We start from the raw sequence: 16,947 nt of genomic DNA, 5'->3' as shown, positions 1-16,947 counted from the left end.
AAATGCTATTAGTCAAGGTAAATGTGCCAGAGAAAACAGTCTTACATTTACAGATGATTCATGCCCTGAATATACGGATGATCGGGCTCCTCCATCTTGGGCGTATCCTGATGTAGGAGAAGATTCGCCGACCATGTCACCACGGAAAGTGCTGATGCTATCACTGCGCTGTTTTGGTTGTGGCTCTGCACCCGAGGATGTGAGGATGATGGTCCACATCGTCTCGTTGCGGCCATCCGCAATTAAGGAGCGACCTTCAAGTTGGCCACCATTCAAATGATCTGGAACTTATTAGTCTAGATACGATGAAAGTAGATTTTGAACTTGCCAAAGATTTTCAAGAATGACTCTTTTCCTTTAACTCTCACCCAGCCATTCGTTCCAAAGACCTCGACACGGTCAATGTCTTTATGTGTTGTAGAATTATCTATATGGTTCCGAGAAAAGTCCTTTAGGTCCTGCCAGGAGAAGTTCCAGGGAAGCCCGCAAACAATAACGTAGTAAACTCCAGTTATATCTCCGGGAGCAAAGAGCTGAGCAACCGGAGAACAGATCTGATCTAGGGGAATGGGTGCCATCGTGCCTGAGATGCAGGCTATAAAGTGATGTCGTCCAGTCTGGCGAGAGGTTGGTGAAACCACAAAGCTAATTAATAAGGGGAAGCGAAGAGTTCTCCAGGTAAATGGTGGACCAAGTAAAAAGATGAGACAATGATGTTTTTTTTAACAAAACTCGTTGTGACGAAGGCTGCAGTAGTTATACTATTAGACACCTGAACGGAGAGAACCCTGGCACGGAGACGTGTCTCCGAAACAATTTGTTCGCCTCCGCTTCAATCAGGAGAGAAAAAGCAAAAGGTGACAAGACGCTTCACAGTTCAATGCAAGAATCCCTCAAGATGCAATAACCCTGTGATACAACTCAAAAGGAGCACAGCATTCACAGGGGGGCAAGCTGCCATCTGAAAAACAAAGTTCGCGGGAGCAGTGGAGACTTCACTGCACGTACGGGGGGGGGGGGGGTACTTGACTAGATATGGAGTTGGCGGCATTGAGACAAAAGGAGTAATCCGACTGGGACAGCGCGCTGCTGCAGGGCCAGATGAAAAGGATTGCTCAAAATACAAATATTGACGACTCCCAGGGCCATGGAAACCAATGACGTTGAAAAAAGCCGTTGAGGCACAGATCGGCGTGTCTTCTGTGTAACGGAGGCATAGCTGGTGTAGCATACTTCACTCGAATGAAAGCCTGGACAGCACAGTCTAAAAGGCTGGACTCCAGAGAAACGACCCCACGTTTCGACCGCGATGTAACTGTGACAACAGCTACGTCGAACCCTGAACCTGGTTATCGGGCCTGGGTACGGAGTATAGTATTGGCACTTGATACCATGCACCCCGCAAGGATCGAGTGAACAACACCCTAGATCTGTAGTGATACTCACCGGGCATATATCTGAGCGATCCGGGCCGGGGTCAGACGGGGGGGGGGGACCGGCTTCTCGACACGATACCCAATTTATCCACTGGCCAGAATCAAGCAGGATAGAATGTGACAACTCGGATACACGAGTGAAAGAGAGTGCAACAACTGCAAGATCCTGAAAAATCAAATCCGGCGTCTAAATCTTGATGGCCATTAGCGGCTGTCCATCCGAGTCCGCGTCGGCTCACGAATATCACCTCTTGTCTTTTACAGGTACAGTACCCTGCCTTGCTCCAACCTGGGAGTTATCAAGTGAAGATTTGATCTTTTGGAGATGCGTCTGATGGCAAAGGTATGTATGAAATTGAACAGAGTACCAGGATCATATAGCTCTGGTGGTTCTGACCCTTTGATCTCTTCCCGAAAACCCCTGCCATTAGCCCGCGATCCCTATCTATACAACGGCTCGGGATGATTGTCAGGGGAACTTCGGGATGCTAGTCAGGGGAGAACTCGGCCCGAGTATTTTACTGAGGTAGCCATGACCACATCCACATCCACATCCCACCCCCATTTTCAGCATTCCAACACCTTCTTCACCAAGATCTTCAGGGTCTCAAATTCCATCAGAAAAGTATATATCTCGGAGATTATAACTTGCTTCAACTTTTACTGTCGTCAGCCCCATCACAGTATCAGGCCAATATGAGAGCCTAAAGTCTCATTTCAAGCAAACACTTGTCTATGCATATCAGCGTTGCAATGAAAGGCCTGCCCAGTTCCTTAGCATGGCATAACGCCATAGTTAGTAACCCCTTGAGGCAGGCAGGCAAGCAGCTGAATAATTCGCCGGGATTTACTAATCCACAACACATCCCATACCTAGGTAGGCTCATGAACATCTCAAGCTTCGGGCCGATGTTAAAGATAAGCTTTACTCGTAAAGCTTACCTAGTAGTCGCTTTTATAAACTTAAACCCTGGAGGATTTTCAAGGCCCTTTTCCAATATACAGCCAATTTCATATGCGGGGGCATTTTGGGTTGCGTCTATAAAAGTCTCGTGAAGCACGACGAGGAATGCGGGGTTGAAAAGCCGCCCCAGACAAACCCGGATAAGTTTCCCTTATAAGGAACCTCACATTCTTCGAGGCGCCAATAAGTCAAACATTCGTGGAGGTTAGAGTTTTCCCCAGAAGTAAATGGCACGCTAGCAAGCTGGACGCTTAACTTCTGCAACTTGGCATAGCAGGTACATTGGTTAAGTATTGTTAAAATTTTGAATTAGTACTTTCACCCTCTATTTCTACTTGGGAACTCCTAATAAATACAGCCCCTATAAGCATAGCCTCGATAGACTTGAAGCTCTGTAAGCACTACCCTAAGAGGATTAGAGGACGCCCCTGAACCCCTGTTTGTTTTTTTGGAATTGTAATAATACTTACCCGCTGGACCTCCGAAGACCCCCCGCATTAGAACAAACATTACATGCAGCTAGCTACTAGACATGACATGGTATTGGACGGACAAGTCACCCGGCTTTAAATTCCGATCTAGCGAAAATTGACGACTAAAGAGCCGCAGGGTCGACTCGTGATGTACCAAGAGAGACACATGCGTCTGCAACGACGTCGTTGATAAAGACACGTACAGATTAGATAGATAGTCAGTTTCCTTGCTTGAGATCCAAGACAAGATCCAAGTGCATGTCTTCCCCGCCCGGAATCGAAAGCAAACGCAGGGGAGCAGGAGGGGAGGATGGCGTGAACATGATGTCTTATCATTTGCCGATATATTACCGCAAAAAGAAAAGAAAATATGATAGATCTTAAGAACTCCACAGGACAAGAACCTTAAAACTCCATAAAACAAGACCCTTAAAAGTTAAATCTCCACAAGATTGGACCCTTAGACTCCCACAAGATAGGACCCCTAAACTCAAAACTAAGACATACATCTAGCCAAGGAAGAAATGGTTCATCCCATAGACCCTACAATCCAGTATAATCATCAAAGTTCCTCAATAACCATTTTTAGGTTGCTTGCCCGAGGAGATCTAGTATCCAAAACGACAAGTACGGTACTACATCTCCTCGGGCAACAACCTAAAATAAAAGTTTAACATCTTCCTGCTCTTTCCCCCACCTCCCACTTCACCTCCAGCACCACCCATGAAGATCTCCTGCTCCAGCCCAGCCCAGCCCAGCCCGTCTATTATTAAATTAATTATTAATCCTGTTGGTATCACAGGTGTTGCATCACTTTGTGATCACGTACTAGCTCGTCGTCTAGTCTGTATGATTCCGTTGGTATGCTTGTCTTGTATTGCTATGCTGCGCTGTAGGCGAAGAGGTTATGCCTCTTCGCTAAGCAGCTTAGTCATTATAAGCTAAGTCACGCGGTGCACGTGATATATACCTCGCAACACTATCCTAATCAATAAATGCATAATGTTATACTAGATTATGACGGATTATATATGATATGCTCTAAATTTACACGTGATTTCCGCTGTCTAGAGATGCCCCCTTCTCAATCGGGATACGAGAAGCTAGCTAGTGGGAGGCTTGAACCAGGCTTTGTATACACGTACTCGAAACAGAACCAACGGCCTTGGTAGAAAGAAGGTATCCATCTAACTGCCCGAGTGAAGTAGAGGTTAGATATGCGTAACGAGAAATAACTCACAGATGTTTGGTTTCGCTTCTCCCGCAGTATTACTACCTACCGACCTGCAGTACTTTGCAGTATAGGCCGTATGAGCAGGAAGTAAACAAAGCTAATAGCACTGATCAGGTAATATCTAGTTGGTACTATACAGTAGAAGCTGGTACGAAAAGAAAGGATGGCACAACTCATCCTTTAAAAGCTGTTCTTGTACCACCTGAACGGCAATTTTGTCCATACCATGTGGAAGATGAATAAATACTGAATGTATCAAAGAACGCATAATATGTAAAGGCTAAGTTTCAGGTAGGGAAAGCGATGCAAGAGAAAGTATTTGATAATGTGGAGAGAGGATGTAGTTGAATGGAATGGATAGAAGATAGAGGTATAGTACTTGAATGTTTCCACATGGTCTAAAGTTTCGACCACGCTGGTTCCACTTCGAGGACTTCTTGTTCTCTCCCAATTCCCGCAAAGGACGAGGATTGGTCCCGAGAGATGGCGTAAGTGACGACAAGAGTATGTCAACAGCAACAGCTCAAAGTTCCATCGTGATGACAGCTCAGCGGATTTGCTGGAACAAATGAAAGAAATGACGACCTTCATGCACTGAGGGTCCGTAGAGACGAAGGTATCGAGCCGGTCGACTTGATTTTAAAAATTGGAATAATTTAGATCTATTCTCCTTCTTCATAAATGCTACATTCCTGCCAGCCAATGCAAGTTTCCCAATACGCCGCCTTTTCCCATCCAAATAGCCCACAGGTATGCCAAACACCAAGTCCATTTAAATCGTAGATCATACAGAGCCATCCTTGTTTAAAATCCGCAGTCCTAGCCCAAGCCAGTCCCTACAGCATTCTTCTTCGGCGGCACTCGTTCACTCTTCAACAAGCCTCTCCACATGTGTAGTCCTACTCCCCATCCTCTTCACACCTATGCCACTGCCGCCACTCATCACCCTCTCAATCCCCAACCCCATCTTCCCGCACTCATCATCCACACTCCCGATCCGACTCGTACACGGACTAATACCACTCCACACACTACCCTCCTTCTCCTTCCCTCCACACCCATCCCCACTCCCCCATTCAAAAGCCCTCAGCATATCCACATGTACCTGGCTCTTCCGCCCGGGCCGCCGCACACTAGGTTGTTTCCACTCCGCCTTGTCCTTCTTCTCCCACTCCTGCAGCCTCTGGTCACGGCTTTCTTCTTTCTTGTGCTTGCGTGATGAGGAGTGGAAGGTTAGGGTTTTCGACAGGCTGAGGCGGGACGTGGATTTTGCGAGGGGCGGCGTCGGGGGCGTCGGGGGCATCGGGACTGTGGATGCGTGGGAGAGAGGGGTGGGAGAGGGAGTCTCTAAAGAGCTCGAGGAGGAGCGGTCGGAGCGGGTGAAGCGGCGGATACGATCTCTTATTGCCATTGCTGTTGTTTGTGTGCTTGTTCGCTCGTCTCAATTACAATTCTTCAATCTGTCTGTCTTCTGCTTCTTTTCTGTGCCAAGTTCGATTGCAGGAATAGGAAGCCGGAAGTCGGCGGTAGGATTATTGAGCCGGTTCAGAAGTATTATGTACAGCAGTACAGCAATTCGTCGTGGTCGTTGATGTTGTCGTGCTTGGTGGCAGATGCGTAAACATTGATATACTCCGAGTAGGCGTGCTGGGATTATATTGTGGAGGGAGTTCACGGAGACCGTGGAGAAGGGCCATCTTTCGTTAGAATTGTGGAGGATTTGACTTTCAAGCTGTCAAGGTATGTCCTTGCGGTGCAATAATGACGCTTGAATGGCTCGGCGTTTGGCGCTATGAGCCTGGATGCCTGTACCAATATCGGCTCCAGCGAGAGAATACGGGGAAGCCGAAGGAGATTCACGTGATAAAGGCAGGTATCCCAATTCAGTGAGATATTTTGCGAATATTTTGAAAGAAAGGGAAGGTATCTGTGTGAGAAGTTTGGAAGGTCTAGAGCATTGTAGGGTCTCAGAAGTGTTTAATGTTTCTATGCGATGTGAAATAGTCATCTGACTAAGCCTTGGATTCTAAGGCCTTGTCCTGTATCGACATATCGACATATACACTTGCACAAAAGCAATTGCCTAAAGACCGCTGAGTAAAGCTGATGTGCTAGTCTCAGAATCTTCAAGCTTTTGAATTGGTTGTTACCTTACAGAGATTGACTAAGGCCTAGTGAGTGAACTACGATAATTCTGACATCAAGTCTCAATAGTTCAGATCACGGGGAAAGGAAGTGGGAAATCTAACCATGTTGTCCTTCAAGTTTTTGACTGGCTATCAAAAACCAAATGCCTATGCTGACCCCCCAGTCATGCCTCGGGTCTACCGTCGACAATTCTGGAATCCCTCACTCTACCCCATCCCGTGCGCCCAAGCTTGTAGCAATTATCGCTGGTTACATTAAATGGATGCCATGGCCCAAAAATAATCTACCAAACCTTACTCTCCACAGGCGCCTCAGATGATGTTCCCGCCTCCCCCGCTAACAACTGTGATGATCTCTGCACTGGCGGTCGACTGGTCTTGAGCTTTCTGTGACTGATCATTGAATTCAACAAACACAGCCTGGTTCGCCTGGATGATGATAGCAGGATCAGCACCTTGGGAACCAAAGTTGAATTGAGGTGCTTGTTGGAGATCAGCTGGGAGGAGATCGATGTTTGGGGTGTAGCCTGGGAATTGAGCTAGATCTGGCTGATAGGTGCCAATAGCTGTTGCATTTGCCGCCGCGCTGACTGATCCGGTTGATTGTGCTGCAGAGGAAGATCCAGTGGGGCTAGCACCGTTGGAATTGGAGTTAGAGTTGGAGTTGGACCCGGAGCCACCGACTTGGATAGTGTTCTGCTCTTGGATGATGACCACAACTTGCTCTTGAACATTGGAATTGCTTTGGATCTGTCGAGTCATATATCGATTCTTCTGATTTCCTCCGCGATTATCCGACACTTGTTGAACAATTACGATAATGGTGTTCTGCAATTGTTAGGCGGTATTTGAGAGGGATGGCATAGACAACATACCACATTGCTATTCTTATTCTTGAAATGATTTTTCCGGATATTGTCAACAATGCTGTTTTGCAATTGGAGGAGGAACAATTGCTCCTGCACAAGAGCCACCAACTCTTGCTCGAGCAGAATTTGCTGTAGTTGTAATATGTTGGCTGCGAGCTGGTTGATGATGACAACAGTCTGTTTTGAAAAACTGCTAAAATCCTGTTGGATGCTGATATCGGTCACGGAGGCGATCTGATTGATAGAACTTTGTCGCTTCTTAGGAGTCCATGTCAATCCTCGTTCGGCAGGCATAATAGCTTCGCGCTTTATAGCAGCATGCTCCTCGAACCTCGAATTCAGATGAGGGGCTGTCTTTTATTAGTCACGCTCACGATGATCGACGTGCGAATACTGACCAGCAGAAGAAATGGCAGCAAACCCCAACATAGACACAGACAATGTTAAAAATAACATGATGATGATAGTTGATAGTTGAGCAAGATGCAGTATATTAAAATAAGGTTTGTAAAAGGACTGTGGCGGCCACTGGGGCGCTCGTTGAAAAGAATGAGGGGATCTGATGGCACTGGTATAGACTCACAGAGGTACCAGGAAAATCTCCATGAAGGTGGTGAGATCGATACTTAATATACTAAGCCTGCTTACAACGATACGTGGGTAGATCTCCCCGGAACCATTGATGTCCGTTGATGCGTCTACCCCAGAGCCTGGGTATCTGAGTTTAATCGGATTAGGCTCATAACCAGGGAGAGACCCCCATTCAAGACAGTGCCTTGATATTCCAACCTTAATGCATTTCCAGAAGCTTGTCCCTTTGCCGAATAGAGGTGACCCGCCAGGGATCTCTCTGTGTTCTCGCCGCTCAACTTTTGCGATAGCATAAGGCCAGGCCAACACTAGAGCTGTTTGACTTGTCTGATGGCTGAAAATGCGCTGATGACCGTCCCATCAAAGAAACGGGATGATGGAAAACCGTTCAATGGGCAAACTCTAAACAATAATTGACCAATCGATGGGGTCATGAGGGGTTAAGCTCCAAGCGAAGAGAAGCTTGCCTCGAGCCCCTGTCTCGCTGGAGACGTAGATGAAACCGGGACGAGTTTGGTCGGCGAATTCTGCCAGTATGCAACACAAAAAACAGTGACACAGCTTTACCGCTGTCATAAAGAGGCTATATGTAAGTGATTTTATCGATAAGATGATAAGATAATGCCAGGAATTGTCCGAGGAGTCCATACAGAAGTGCTGAAAGTTCCGATGTTCAAGACGCTTTGTCACTCTCTAACTCTCAAGACCCAAGTGACCTTGGATGAAGATGCGATGCAACAAGATACAAAGTAGTGAACCACAATATGTGACGGTACAGAAGGGGTCAAGACGGAGCGGGAAGAAAGTCTAGAGCCTTTGAAATCTGATAATTTGAACTTACTACTTAGATGAGACTATGTATTGACTTCATCTCTGTCAAGAGTCAATGGCCAAGGCTATATCTCTCTGAAAATATATCGAGACCGAGACTTCTGAGATGTATGGAGTAACGTGCTGAATTCAGAAGCGCTGTACCGGAGTATGGTTACATCAGGAATTCCAAATAGAAGACAGAATCGCGGAGAAGACCTAAAAGATTGTTCTAAGGGTTTCGTGACTTGCACAGCCTCTGTTGTTTCAATGAACACCGGAAGACGGATCTCAAGCTGCAATGTGTGAGGATTTTCATGCGTTAGCGCGCAGGGGCATAATGCCTCGAAGAGTATATCCTCACTCAAGTTGAATGTAAGTGTCCGAAAAGTGAGTTTGCATCTATAGCGTTCCTACAAGAACTGGCCATAAGAATATCATAAAGACGGAAAGAGAAGGAGGGGAGGTTCTCGCGACATGTTTTCGAGGTTCTCCACGTGACTGCACTAATGCCTCCCCACCAAACCCAATCAGGCGAGCTAGGGTGGGAGCTCCAATTCGGTAAAATTTTATTTTCCCAAAAAATATCCAAAGACTTTCAACCCGCAACGAAAGCTTACCAACACCAAGCAATTCTCCCACACAACACAGAGAATGGCATTCACACCCAGAGGCGGACGCGGCGGCGGAGACCGTGGAGGACGAGGCGGATTTTCCAGAGGAGGAGATCGTGGGGGACGCGGAGGCTTTTCTAGAGGCGGTGGTGATCGTGGGGGACGAGGAGGGTTCTCAAGAGGTGGACGAGGTTAGTACTTTATTCCTCAGCTACTCGAGAGAGATCTCGATTGGTTGAGCTTCTGAAAACATGTTTGCGATTGCGCATGAAAACAATCCCCATTATCTACAAGAACAAGGATGACTGACCGGAGTGTACGAGATAAAGGTGATAGCAGAGGCGGACGAGGACGCGGCGCACCTAGAGGAGGAGGAGGACGAGGAGGAGGAGCCAAGGGAGGCGCAAAGACCATAGTTGTATGTTCTATCCACTTACCCCTCCAATTCTTCAATCCATTAACCAGCCACCCCACAGGAACCCCATCGCCACGCCGGTATCTTCGTCGCCCGTGGAAAGGAAGACATGCTGGTAACCAAGAACCTGTCCCCCGGCGTATCCGTCTACGGCGAAAAGCGCATCAGCGTCGAGAACTCGAGCGGCGCCGACGACACCGTCTCCAAGACCGAATACCGTGTCTGGAACCCCTTCCGCAGTAAGCTGGCAGCTGGTGTCCTGGGAGGTCTGGACGAGATCTTCATCAAGCCCGGCGCCAAGGTGCTGTACCTGGGTGCTGCCTCTGGCACATCCGTTTCGCACGTTGCTGATATCGTTGGACCGACCGGGACTGTCTTCGCAGTCGAGTTCTCGCATCGTTCCGGCAGAGATCTGATAAACATGGCCACGCACCGCACAAACGTCATCCCAATCATCGAGGATGCGCGCCACCCGCTGAAATACAGAATGCTCGTCTCCATGGTCGATGTCATTTTCGCCGATGTCGCACAGCCAGATCAAGCACGTATCGTTGGTCTCAACGCACATTTATTCCTCAAGGTCGGAGGTGGTGTCGTGGTGTCTATCAAGGCGAATTGTATCGACAGTACTGCTGCGCCCGAAGCCGTGTTTGCACGAGAAGTTACCAAGTTGAGAGAGGAGAGGATCAAGCCTTTGGAACAATTGACACTTGGTGAGTCACGATTCTCAATCCTCGATCCTTTGCTTTACAAACTGTCCAATTACTAACTACCTCTAGAACCTTTCGAGAGAGACCACGCCATGGTCGTCGGTCGCTATGTTCGCTCTACCACATAGGATCCCCCTTTGTGGTAATCTTACTTTCCTCTTCGCGCTCAGGTCACGGCATGGTAAAGCATAATCAAGCGATGTTGACAAAGTCAGCGTGTCCAGAGTAAAAATTGCGGTCTCTCTTGTCAGGATATGGACGGATGTTTCGCTTTGCTTTTTTCTAACTGTTTTGCTCTCTCTGGTGTAACTACAGGTCTGGCGTCCAGGTTCTGAATACATAGGGTCTATTGCGCGAAAACAAAAATATGAATATCACCAGCGTTCTAAATGCACATTCAAGAAGTGATATTATCTTGCTCGTAAAGATATTTGCATTTATTCAAGGTATATTCCATAAATACCCACCCCACCCATTCCATTCCATGCTCTCTATATGACATTAAAACTCCCCTTCCCCCCATCCATCTAATGCAGTACCAAAAAAAAAAAAAAATGAGTATATCCTCCCTTGCCCAGATAATATACACCCATCCCATCCAACCGGAACCAGTATATGAAAGACTGGGAAACTTATACAACAAAACAAACAAAATTCGTAAAATGATTGAGAAGAGAAGAAAAGACATCAACTCATCCCCCACCACTCTGCACAAGCCCCAAGATCTGACTAGCATGCGCCCCCATCTTGGCCTGAAACAGCCATTTCTGCGTCCTGCCACTCACACCCCCCGTCGCACCAATCATGCCCAGCTCGCCATTCGGGCCCCTGATATCCTGCCAGATGGTACACATGACGCCCTTGATACCCATCTGCTGGAAGCATCTCGATCCCAGCACCTCGTCGATGATAGCCTTTCCCGGCCCGTCTTTGTGGGCATGTGGACGCAGCGTAACGAGGATGCGTTTTTCCAGACCGTTGTGGAGCGTCGAGTGTTGGCGCCGGCCTTCGGGCGGTGTGACGGTTAGGTAGGCGTATTTCTTGTCGTCCCAGTCGTGGCGTACGCGCTCGTACAGACGGATCTTTATATCTTCGCTGCCGAGGTCGATGTTTGCCTGGTTGCTCGACGAGAAGAATGAGGTTGGCGTGCGGGGAGGCGTCACGCCAGATGCGGACGAGTATGTGGATGCTGAGCCCGAGTTCTCGCCGCTGCGACTACCACTGCCACTGCCGGTGATGTCTACAGAGGACTTCTTGATGTTGAAGATGGAGCTGCCGCTTAGACGATTTCGTAGAGCTGACATGGCAGATGCTGAGGATCGGGCGCTCTCGGATGCCATCTCGGAGGGGGCTCGCGCTGTAGCACGGTAGCTTTGTTTTCTACGGAGTCCAAGGAAGTTGCGTCCCTTTCCTTTTATTGCTGCTTCGTAGGCGTTTGAACCGAAACCACTGACTCGTCGCTCTTCTTGCATGGCATTGTAAAACATATTATTCATCCTCGATTCCTTGAGCGCAGTATAGATGCGACTGGTATCTGTGGGGGTGAGCATTCGATATCTGATGTGTGCGCTCTTGCAATGCAGCTTGGAATCGGCTGTCAACGGTGAGCGAACTTGAATGTCAAGCGTGTGGCCAGTTAGAGTAACAATGGGCGTTAGAACTTGCACGATCAGAGGTTTTTCTGATTTCGAGGATGATTCGGTGGTAGCTAATTCAAAAGCCTTGAGCCATCCTGGCCCAATATGCAGGGAGCAAGGTTCCGCGTACAAGTCAACCCAAGAACCTTTATCGTTCCAGTAGGAGCAACCGACAACAGTGAACTTCTCTACATCATCGGCGGAAGATGTAATAATGGGGCCTTGGTAAGGGGCCTGTGAAGCAGATTGCGAAGGAGCAATAGTGCTATTTTGGAGACTGTAGATTGAGCCTTTAGGCGACAACCGCTGGGGATATATGGGAGTAGTAGTAGGAACATCTTGTATTTCAAGCTCGTCATCTTCAGAAGACACATACGAATCGCTGTCGCTATCTGACTCCACGGATGAGGAGTCGGAGTCGGACGCTCCGGATTCAACAGAAGGTTGATATTCATGCTTTAGTGGCGACGAAGATCGTCGGTTCAATGACTTTGGAGTAGGGGCATCTAGGATAGGAACATTCTTGAGGGTGCTTGGACTTAGAGGCCGCTTATGAGCAGGAGGAGGGGGAGCGCCATCATCACGAGTTGATAAAGCCGATTGACTTCTCTGCTTCACAGAATCTAGCTCTGGGCTCGTAGATTCCTTCAATGGCGTACTTGGCCCCTCGGGTGTGGTCGGAGTGCTGGAACTTCGTCTCTTTGGGATATAGGGCAAATTAAATGTGGCACCTGAACTGCTGGTAGGTCTTTGGGGATCGGATGGCGTTGGAGTCGTTTGGGAATCAGGTGTGCTTGGCCTTTGAGGCGTTGTTGGGCGAGGGCTACTTGGTTTGCCATGATATCTGGCTGCTCTGGCTCGCTTTGGAGTTCCCAAAGACCCAGCTTTGCTCATAGCATCATTGAGATCCTTTAATTTTTCGTCAACAATTGATTCCTCGACAATAGGTTCGGGAACGTCAACTGGCGGCGTTCTCCTAGACACCCGACGACGACCTTCCCTGGGTGTGACACTCTCTTCGGCATCTCGTCGCACCTTTTCTCCAATTGGGATTTGAAGATTGTCCGTATCCAAAGCTCCAGACATAAGGAATCCACCCTTGCTAGGCACAAGAGAGACGACCGAGGTGACGTGATCAGTGATTTCAGCATCACTTCTCATTATTGGAGGTACTGGCTCTGTACCCAACATTTCGATCCACTCCGGCGCGGCTTCCGGCTCTTCGGCGTCAAGAGTCAATACTTCACTCCATTCATCCTTGCCTTGTCCTCTTATCAAGACCACCAATTGGCCGGGTTTGTCACCGCTTCTTGCCGATATATTTTCTTTGGTAATAGGAGGAAATAAGAGAAAAGGCTTCGAATTGTGAGTTTCGCAGACCAAAACATCACCTGAATCACCGCCAGATTTGTCGCGAAAGAACACCTCGACATGACTGGTAATCCGGTTACCGCTGGTGTGAGGAAGATCAAGGAGAAACAAATCACGAGCTTGAACTTGGCGGGTGCGATCTATAGTTGTCTTTTCAGCCAAAGCCAATGTTTTCAGATCCCGAGCTTTCGTCGTATCTGTGTTATTAGCCCGATTGTCCTCGAGCCGAGCATTTTCTTCCTTGTGTCGACGCCGAGAGGCTTGCAGGAGATCATGGAATCTCTCCTTGGCATTTTGACTCTTCTCAGTCGGCGTCAATGCATCGAGACCCTATTAACAATTAGCTTTGCTATGACTCGCAGTTTCATTCTTACCTTGATAACCTTCTCCAAGTACTTGACTCTCACCAAGGGTCTTTTAAGAAAGTAAGACACATCCGCACGCTGTCCATTTGCACCCAAGACATCTCCGTTCTTATCACGTGGTAGAGCCTCCATATCTGTTTGTTCATCACCAGATTGAGACGGGGAAGCCGGTGCAAGGTTGACAACAACATCGTTGAAGCCAGCCCTCCAAGCTCCAAGATATTCCGAGTAAGTCTGGTGCGCTGAGAGGGCCCAGTTAAGGAAAGCGACTGGGTCAACAAGTGGAGTGCGTTTGTGAAGCTTCTTTAGCTTTTCGAGAGCAACTCCCATGTCGATAATAGGTTTCGTGAAAGATGGATCTGTCGTTGACCCATCGCTATGCGGATCAAAAAGTCCTGAAGCAATGGCGGAGTCGGACTTCGACAGGACACAAGTGAGTAGAACGGGGATAACCCCATCGACCAGCGTATTCAACTCTCTTATGTACTTGGCCTCATCTTCCGCCAACTCTCGCATCAAATCATAAACAGTGGCTGTCTCAATCTTCGTCCTTGTTGTCCTGATGCTGCGAGCAGATTTGATACTTGTTGTGCTCTCGGGCCCAACAACATCGGGTAGTGACAACACAGAAACTAAATCCGAATGTTTCGTAAGTCTTCTCTTTAGTCCTGAACTTTTGCTCTTGTGGCTGTTGCGTGACAGGCTTGACGATGTGGGAGCCGTGAGAACGGTCGCCTGCGTAACCGTAGTCTGGGAGAGCTCTGAACCAGTCCCTGTCGCCGATGAAGATGTGCTGAATGTCTCTACAGATGCAATGGTTGACAGCCTGTGCCCCCCAAAGTTTGGCGGGGTCCTTCTACTAATCTGTGGTAATGGCTTTTCTCGCTTTGTCTCCTCCAAAGGCGGTTGCTCATGCCGTGGGCTACTTTTTCGAGGAGTGTCCTCAGACACGAGACTAGGTTCTCGATTTGATTTGAAGTCTGGTGGACTTGAAGTAGCAGAATTTATATCTCTCTCACGGAGGCCAATTATATCAACAAACGGATTGGACACACTTTTTGGGCGTGTTGATGATTCGCCTCTGAAAGCCTCGATAAAGGGTATTTTTCTCCCAGTTTTAGGTGAAGTCACATTTCGAGTCGCCGGAGTTCTCTTCAAACCAATAGGAGATATTGGCGGCGAGTTCTCCATACTCGGAAGATTGTCGCGGGTTTTGCGGTTCTCGAGGGGAGGTTTTTCCTCTTCGAGGATTGTTTCTTCTCGCTCTGGAACACTACGAACTCGACGTTTTCGTTTACTCTCGCTTCGTTCGGCATCACGCTGAGCTGTGAGATCTTTTTCGGACTGATCATCTTCTTTGAAACTTGGGTTCCGAGTCGGGGAAGGTGCAGGTATATCTAGTTTTGTTTCCCCTGAACGGTCGACAAATGGATCTTGGGTGCCCTTGAGCCAGGACTCAATACTGGGTGGCTGATTCGTTCCACCTCTAGGCGGCTCTACAGTATCACGAGCAATATTCATGCCTTCATTAAACACTTTCTTCAGGGCTTTTGGTACAGCAAAACTGGAAGTTCGTTTCGGAGGAGGGCGCTTCATAGTCCCAGCTTCAGCACCCAGTGGGAGTTCGAGAACGCTAAAGGCAGAATCACCAAAGGGAACTTCATCCAAGGACTCAGGGGGGGTCCGAGATGATTTTCGTTGTCGTCTTTTAGAATTCTCGGCTGGACTTGGGGTCACCCATGAGGACCTGTCGTCTTCACCATGGTCGCTGGTAGCGCGAGAGCTTGGTACACGCCTCCCTTTTGACTCTGAGGGTACCCTGAGATTTTTTTGGCTCTTCTTCCTGGTCGGAGTCTGGATGTCACTAGATTCGTCATCTGGAGGGGCATTCTTGCCAGACCGTCGTATAGGCTTTATCCTGATGCTATCGTCAACGGAATTTTCTCTAGATGGCTTTATTCGGATTCCATCATCTAGATAAATTCTCTCGGAGGATTTTGACTTTTCTCTTCGCCCGTCGTCTCTAGTGCTTTTCGAAGGAGTAATTCGAATTCCATCATCTTGAGGACTATCTCTCGAAGGATCTGCATCCTTGGGCCGACGTTTTGATGGGCGTATTCGAATTCCATCGTCATTACCATCACCACTGGAAGGCGCCAAACTTTGATCATCGTGCTTTAATGGTCTCACTCTGATCCCATCATCGAATGAATTTGCCGGAGAATGTCGCGCGTGAACGCCACCATCAGGAGTTGCAGTTCTAGAAGGCTTCAGCCTTCCACCATCATCCGAAACATCTTGCCTCGAGACCCTTCGACTCCTAGGCTTGTCTCTCGGCTTCTCGGGCTCGGGCTCATCGCTCTCGGTCCTCTTGACCCAATCCTGAATCTTGGTACTTAACGGTGGATTCACCGCTGTAGCTTGCAAAAAGTTCTTCGGTATAGGAGCGCCTTTGCCAGGCGGCGATCTTCTCTTCTCTTTCATCCAATGCGAATCGCTAATAACCCTCTTCTTCGGCGCCGCAACACTAACCTTCTTCACTCCCCCCTCTGGTCCTTCCTTACTCCTCCTCCTCCCCGTAGATCTCTTCCTCTCACGCAACTGAAGGCGCACCCTCTCCTCCTCATCACTCCCATCGTCGTTCTCCCAGACATCATTATTACCAGCTTCCGACGAGGCTGCAGCGAGCGGGTCAATGACTATTTCAGCAGCGTTCGCTTTCTGCCATTGCTTAACTCGGTCCTTGACTCCCCCAGGGGCTTGCACAGTATCCATATTCTCGACGCGCATCTCCGCCTTGACGGCATCGAGGCTCTGTCTCCTCTTGCGCGAGGGACTTGGTCTGCCGAGCAGGAAATCGCCAAGGAGTGTAGGTTCGGCTTTCTTGATGCCTGCTCGGGCGCGCGCAGGTGCAGAGGTAGGCGCGCGAGTTTTGTTTTGCGCGGAGGCTTTTGGGGTGGGTGTTGTTGTAGCATTGCCAGCGAGCGTTCGACGTGGTGTGTTGTTCGCAGAGCGAATGCGTTTGGTTGGTGTAGATAGGCCGGGGTCTTCTTCTGGGGGGTTGGCTTTGGGAGAGGATGCCATGGCCTAAAAGAGGGAATTGGAGGTTAGACATTCCTGGCCATGTTGAAGTATGGAATGGGAATGTAGAGCTGGGAGAGGTGTGCAAACAATGTGTATCAAGTCACTTACTGCCAACACCACGCTTCCTCGACAACAACAATCAACAAATAAGCTTGCCTCCGCCGAACAGTAGGTTTGAAAGAAGGTTTTGAATATGTATTTCCGACATCGAATCTGGCGTTGAGCCT

General features: G+C 48.4%; 3 protein-coding genes across 3 annotated transcripts; 2 read left to right on the top strand and 1 right to left on the bottom strand.

Annotated features, from left to right (window-relative positions):
- Positions 1–9,033: 9,033 nt before the first annotated feature.
- Positions 9,034–9,377, top strand: LHYA1_G002585 (uncharacterized protein; the record flags this gene model as incomplete). Its single annotated transcript, XM_031147560.1, has 2 exons — positions 9,034–9,068; positions 9,119–9,377. 2 exons carry the CDS (start codon positions 9,034–9,036, stop codon positions 9,375–9,377), a joined length of 294 nt encoding a protein of 97 aa, XP_031008849.1.
- Positions 9,378–9,439: 62 nt separating this feature from the next.
- Positions 9,440–10,391, top strand: NOP1 (rRNA 2'-O-methyltransferase fibrillarin; the record flags this gene model as incomplete). The annotated part of the gene is made up of 3 exons (XM_031147559.1): positions 9,440–9,556; positions 9,615–10,266; positions 10,333–10,391. The coding sequence occupies 3 exons, from the start codon at positions 9,440–9,442 to the stop codon at positions 10,389–10,391; spliced, it is 828 nt and encodes a 275-aa protein (XP_031008850.1).
- A 564-nt stretch (positions 10,392–10,955) lies between these two features.
- Positions 10,956–16,720, bottom strand: LHYA1_G002583 (uncharacterized protein; the record flags this gene model as incomplete). The annotated part of the gene is made up of 2 exons (XM_031147558.1): positions 10,956–13,601; positions 13,646–16,720. The coding sequence occupies 2 exons, from the start codon at positions 16,718–16,720 to the stop codon at positions 10,956–10,958; spliced, it is 5,721 nt and encodes a 1,906-aa protein (XP_031008851.1).
- Positions 16,721–16,947: the final 227 nt, after the last annotated feature.

Source organism: Lachnellula hyalina, assembly GCF_007821495.1.
Source record: "Lachnellula hyalina strain CBS 185.66 chromosome Unknown contig00011, whole genome shotgun sequence".
Lineage (NCBI taxonomy): Eukaryota > Fungi > Ascomycota > Leotiomycetes > Helotiales > Lachnaceae > Lachnellula > Lachnellula hyalina.
The sequence above is the reverse complement of the archived record's forward strand: the minus strand, read 5'-3'. Positions and strand labels throughout refer to the sequence as shown.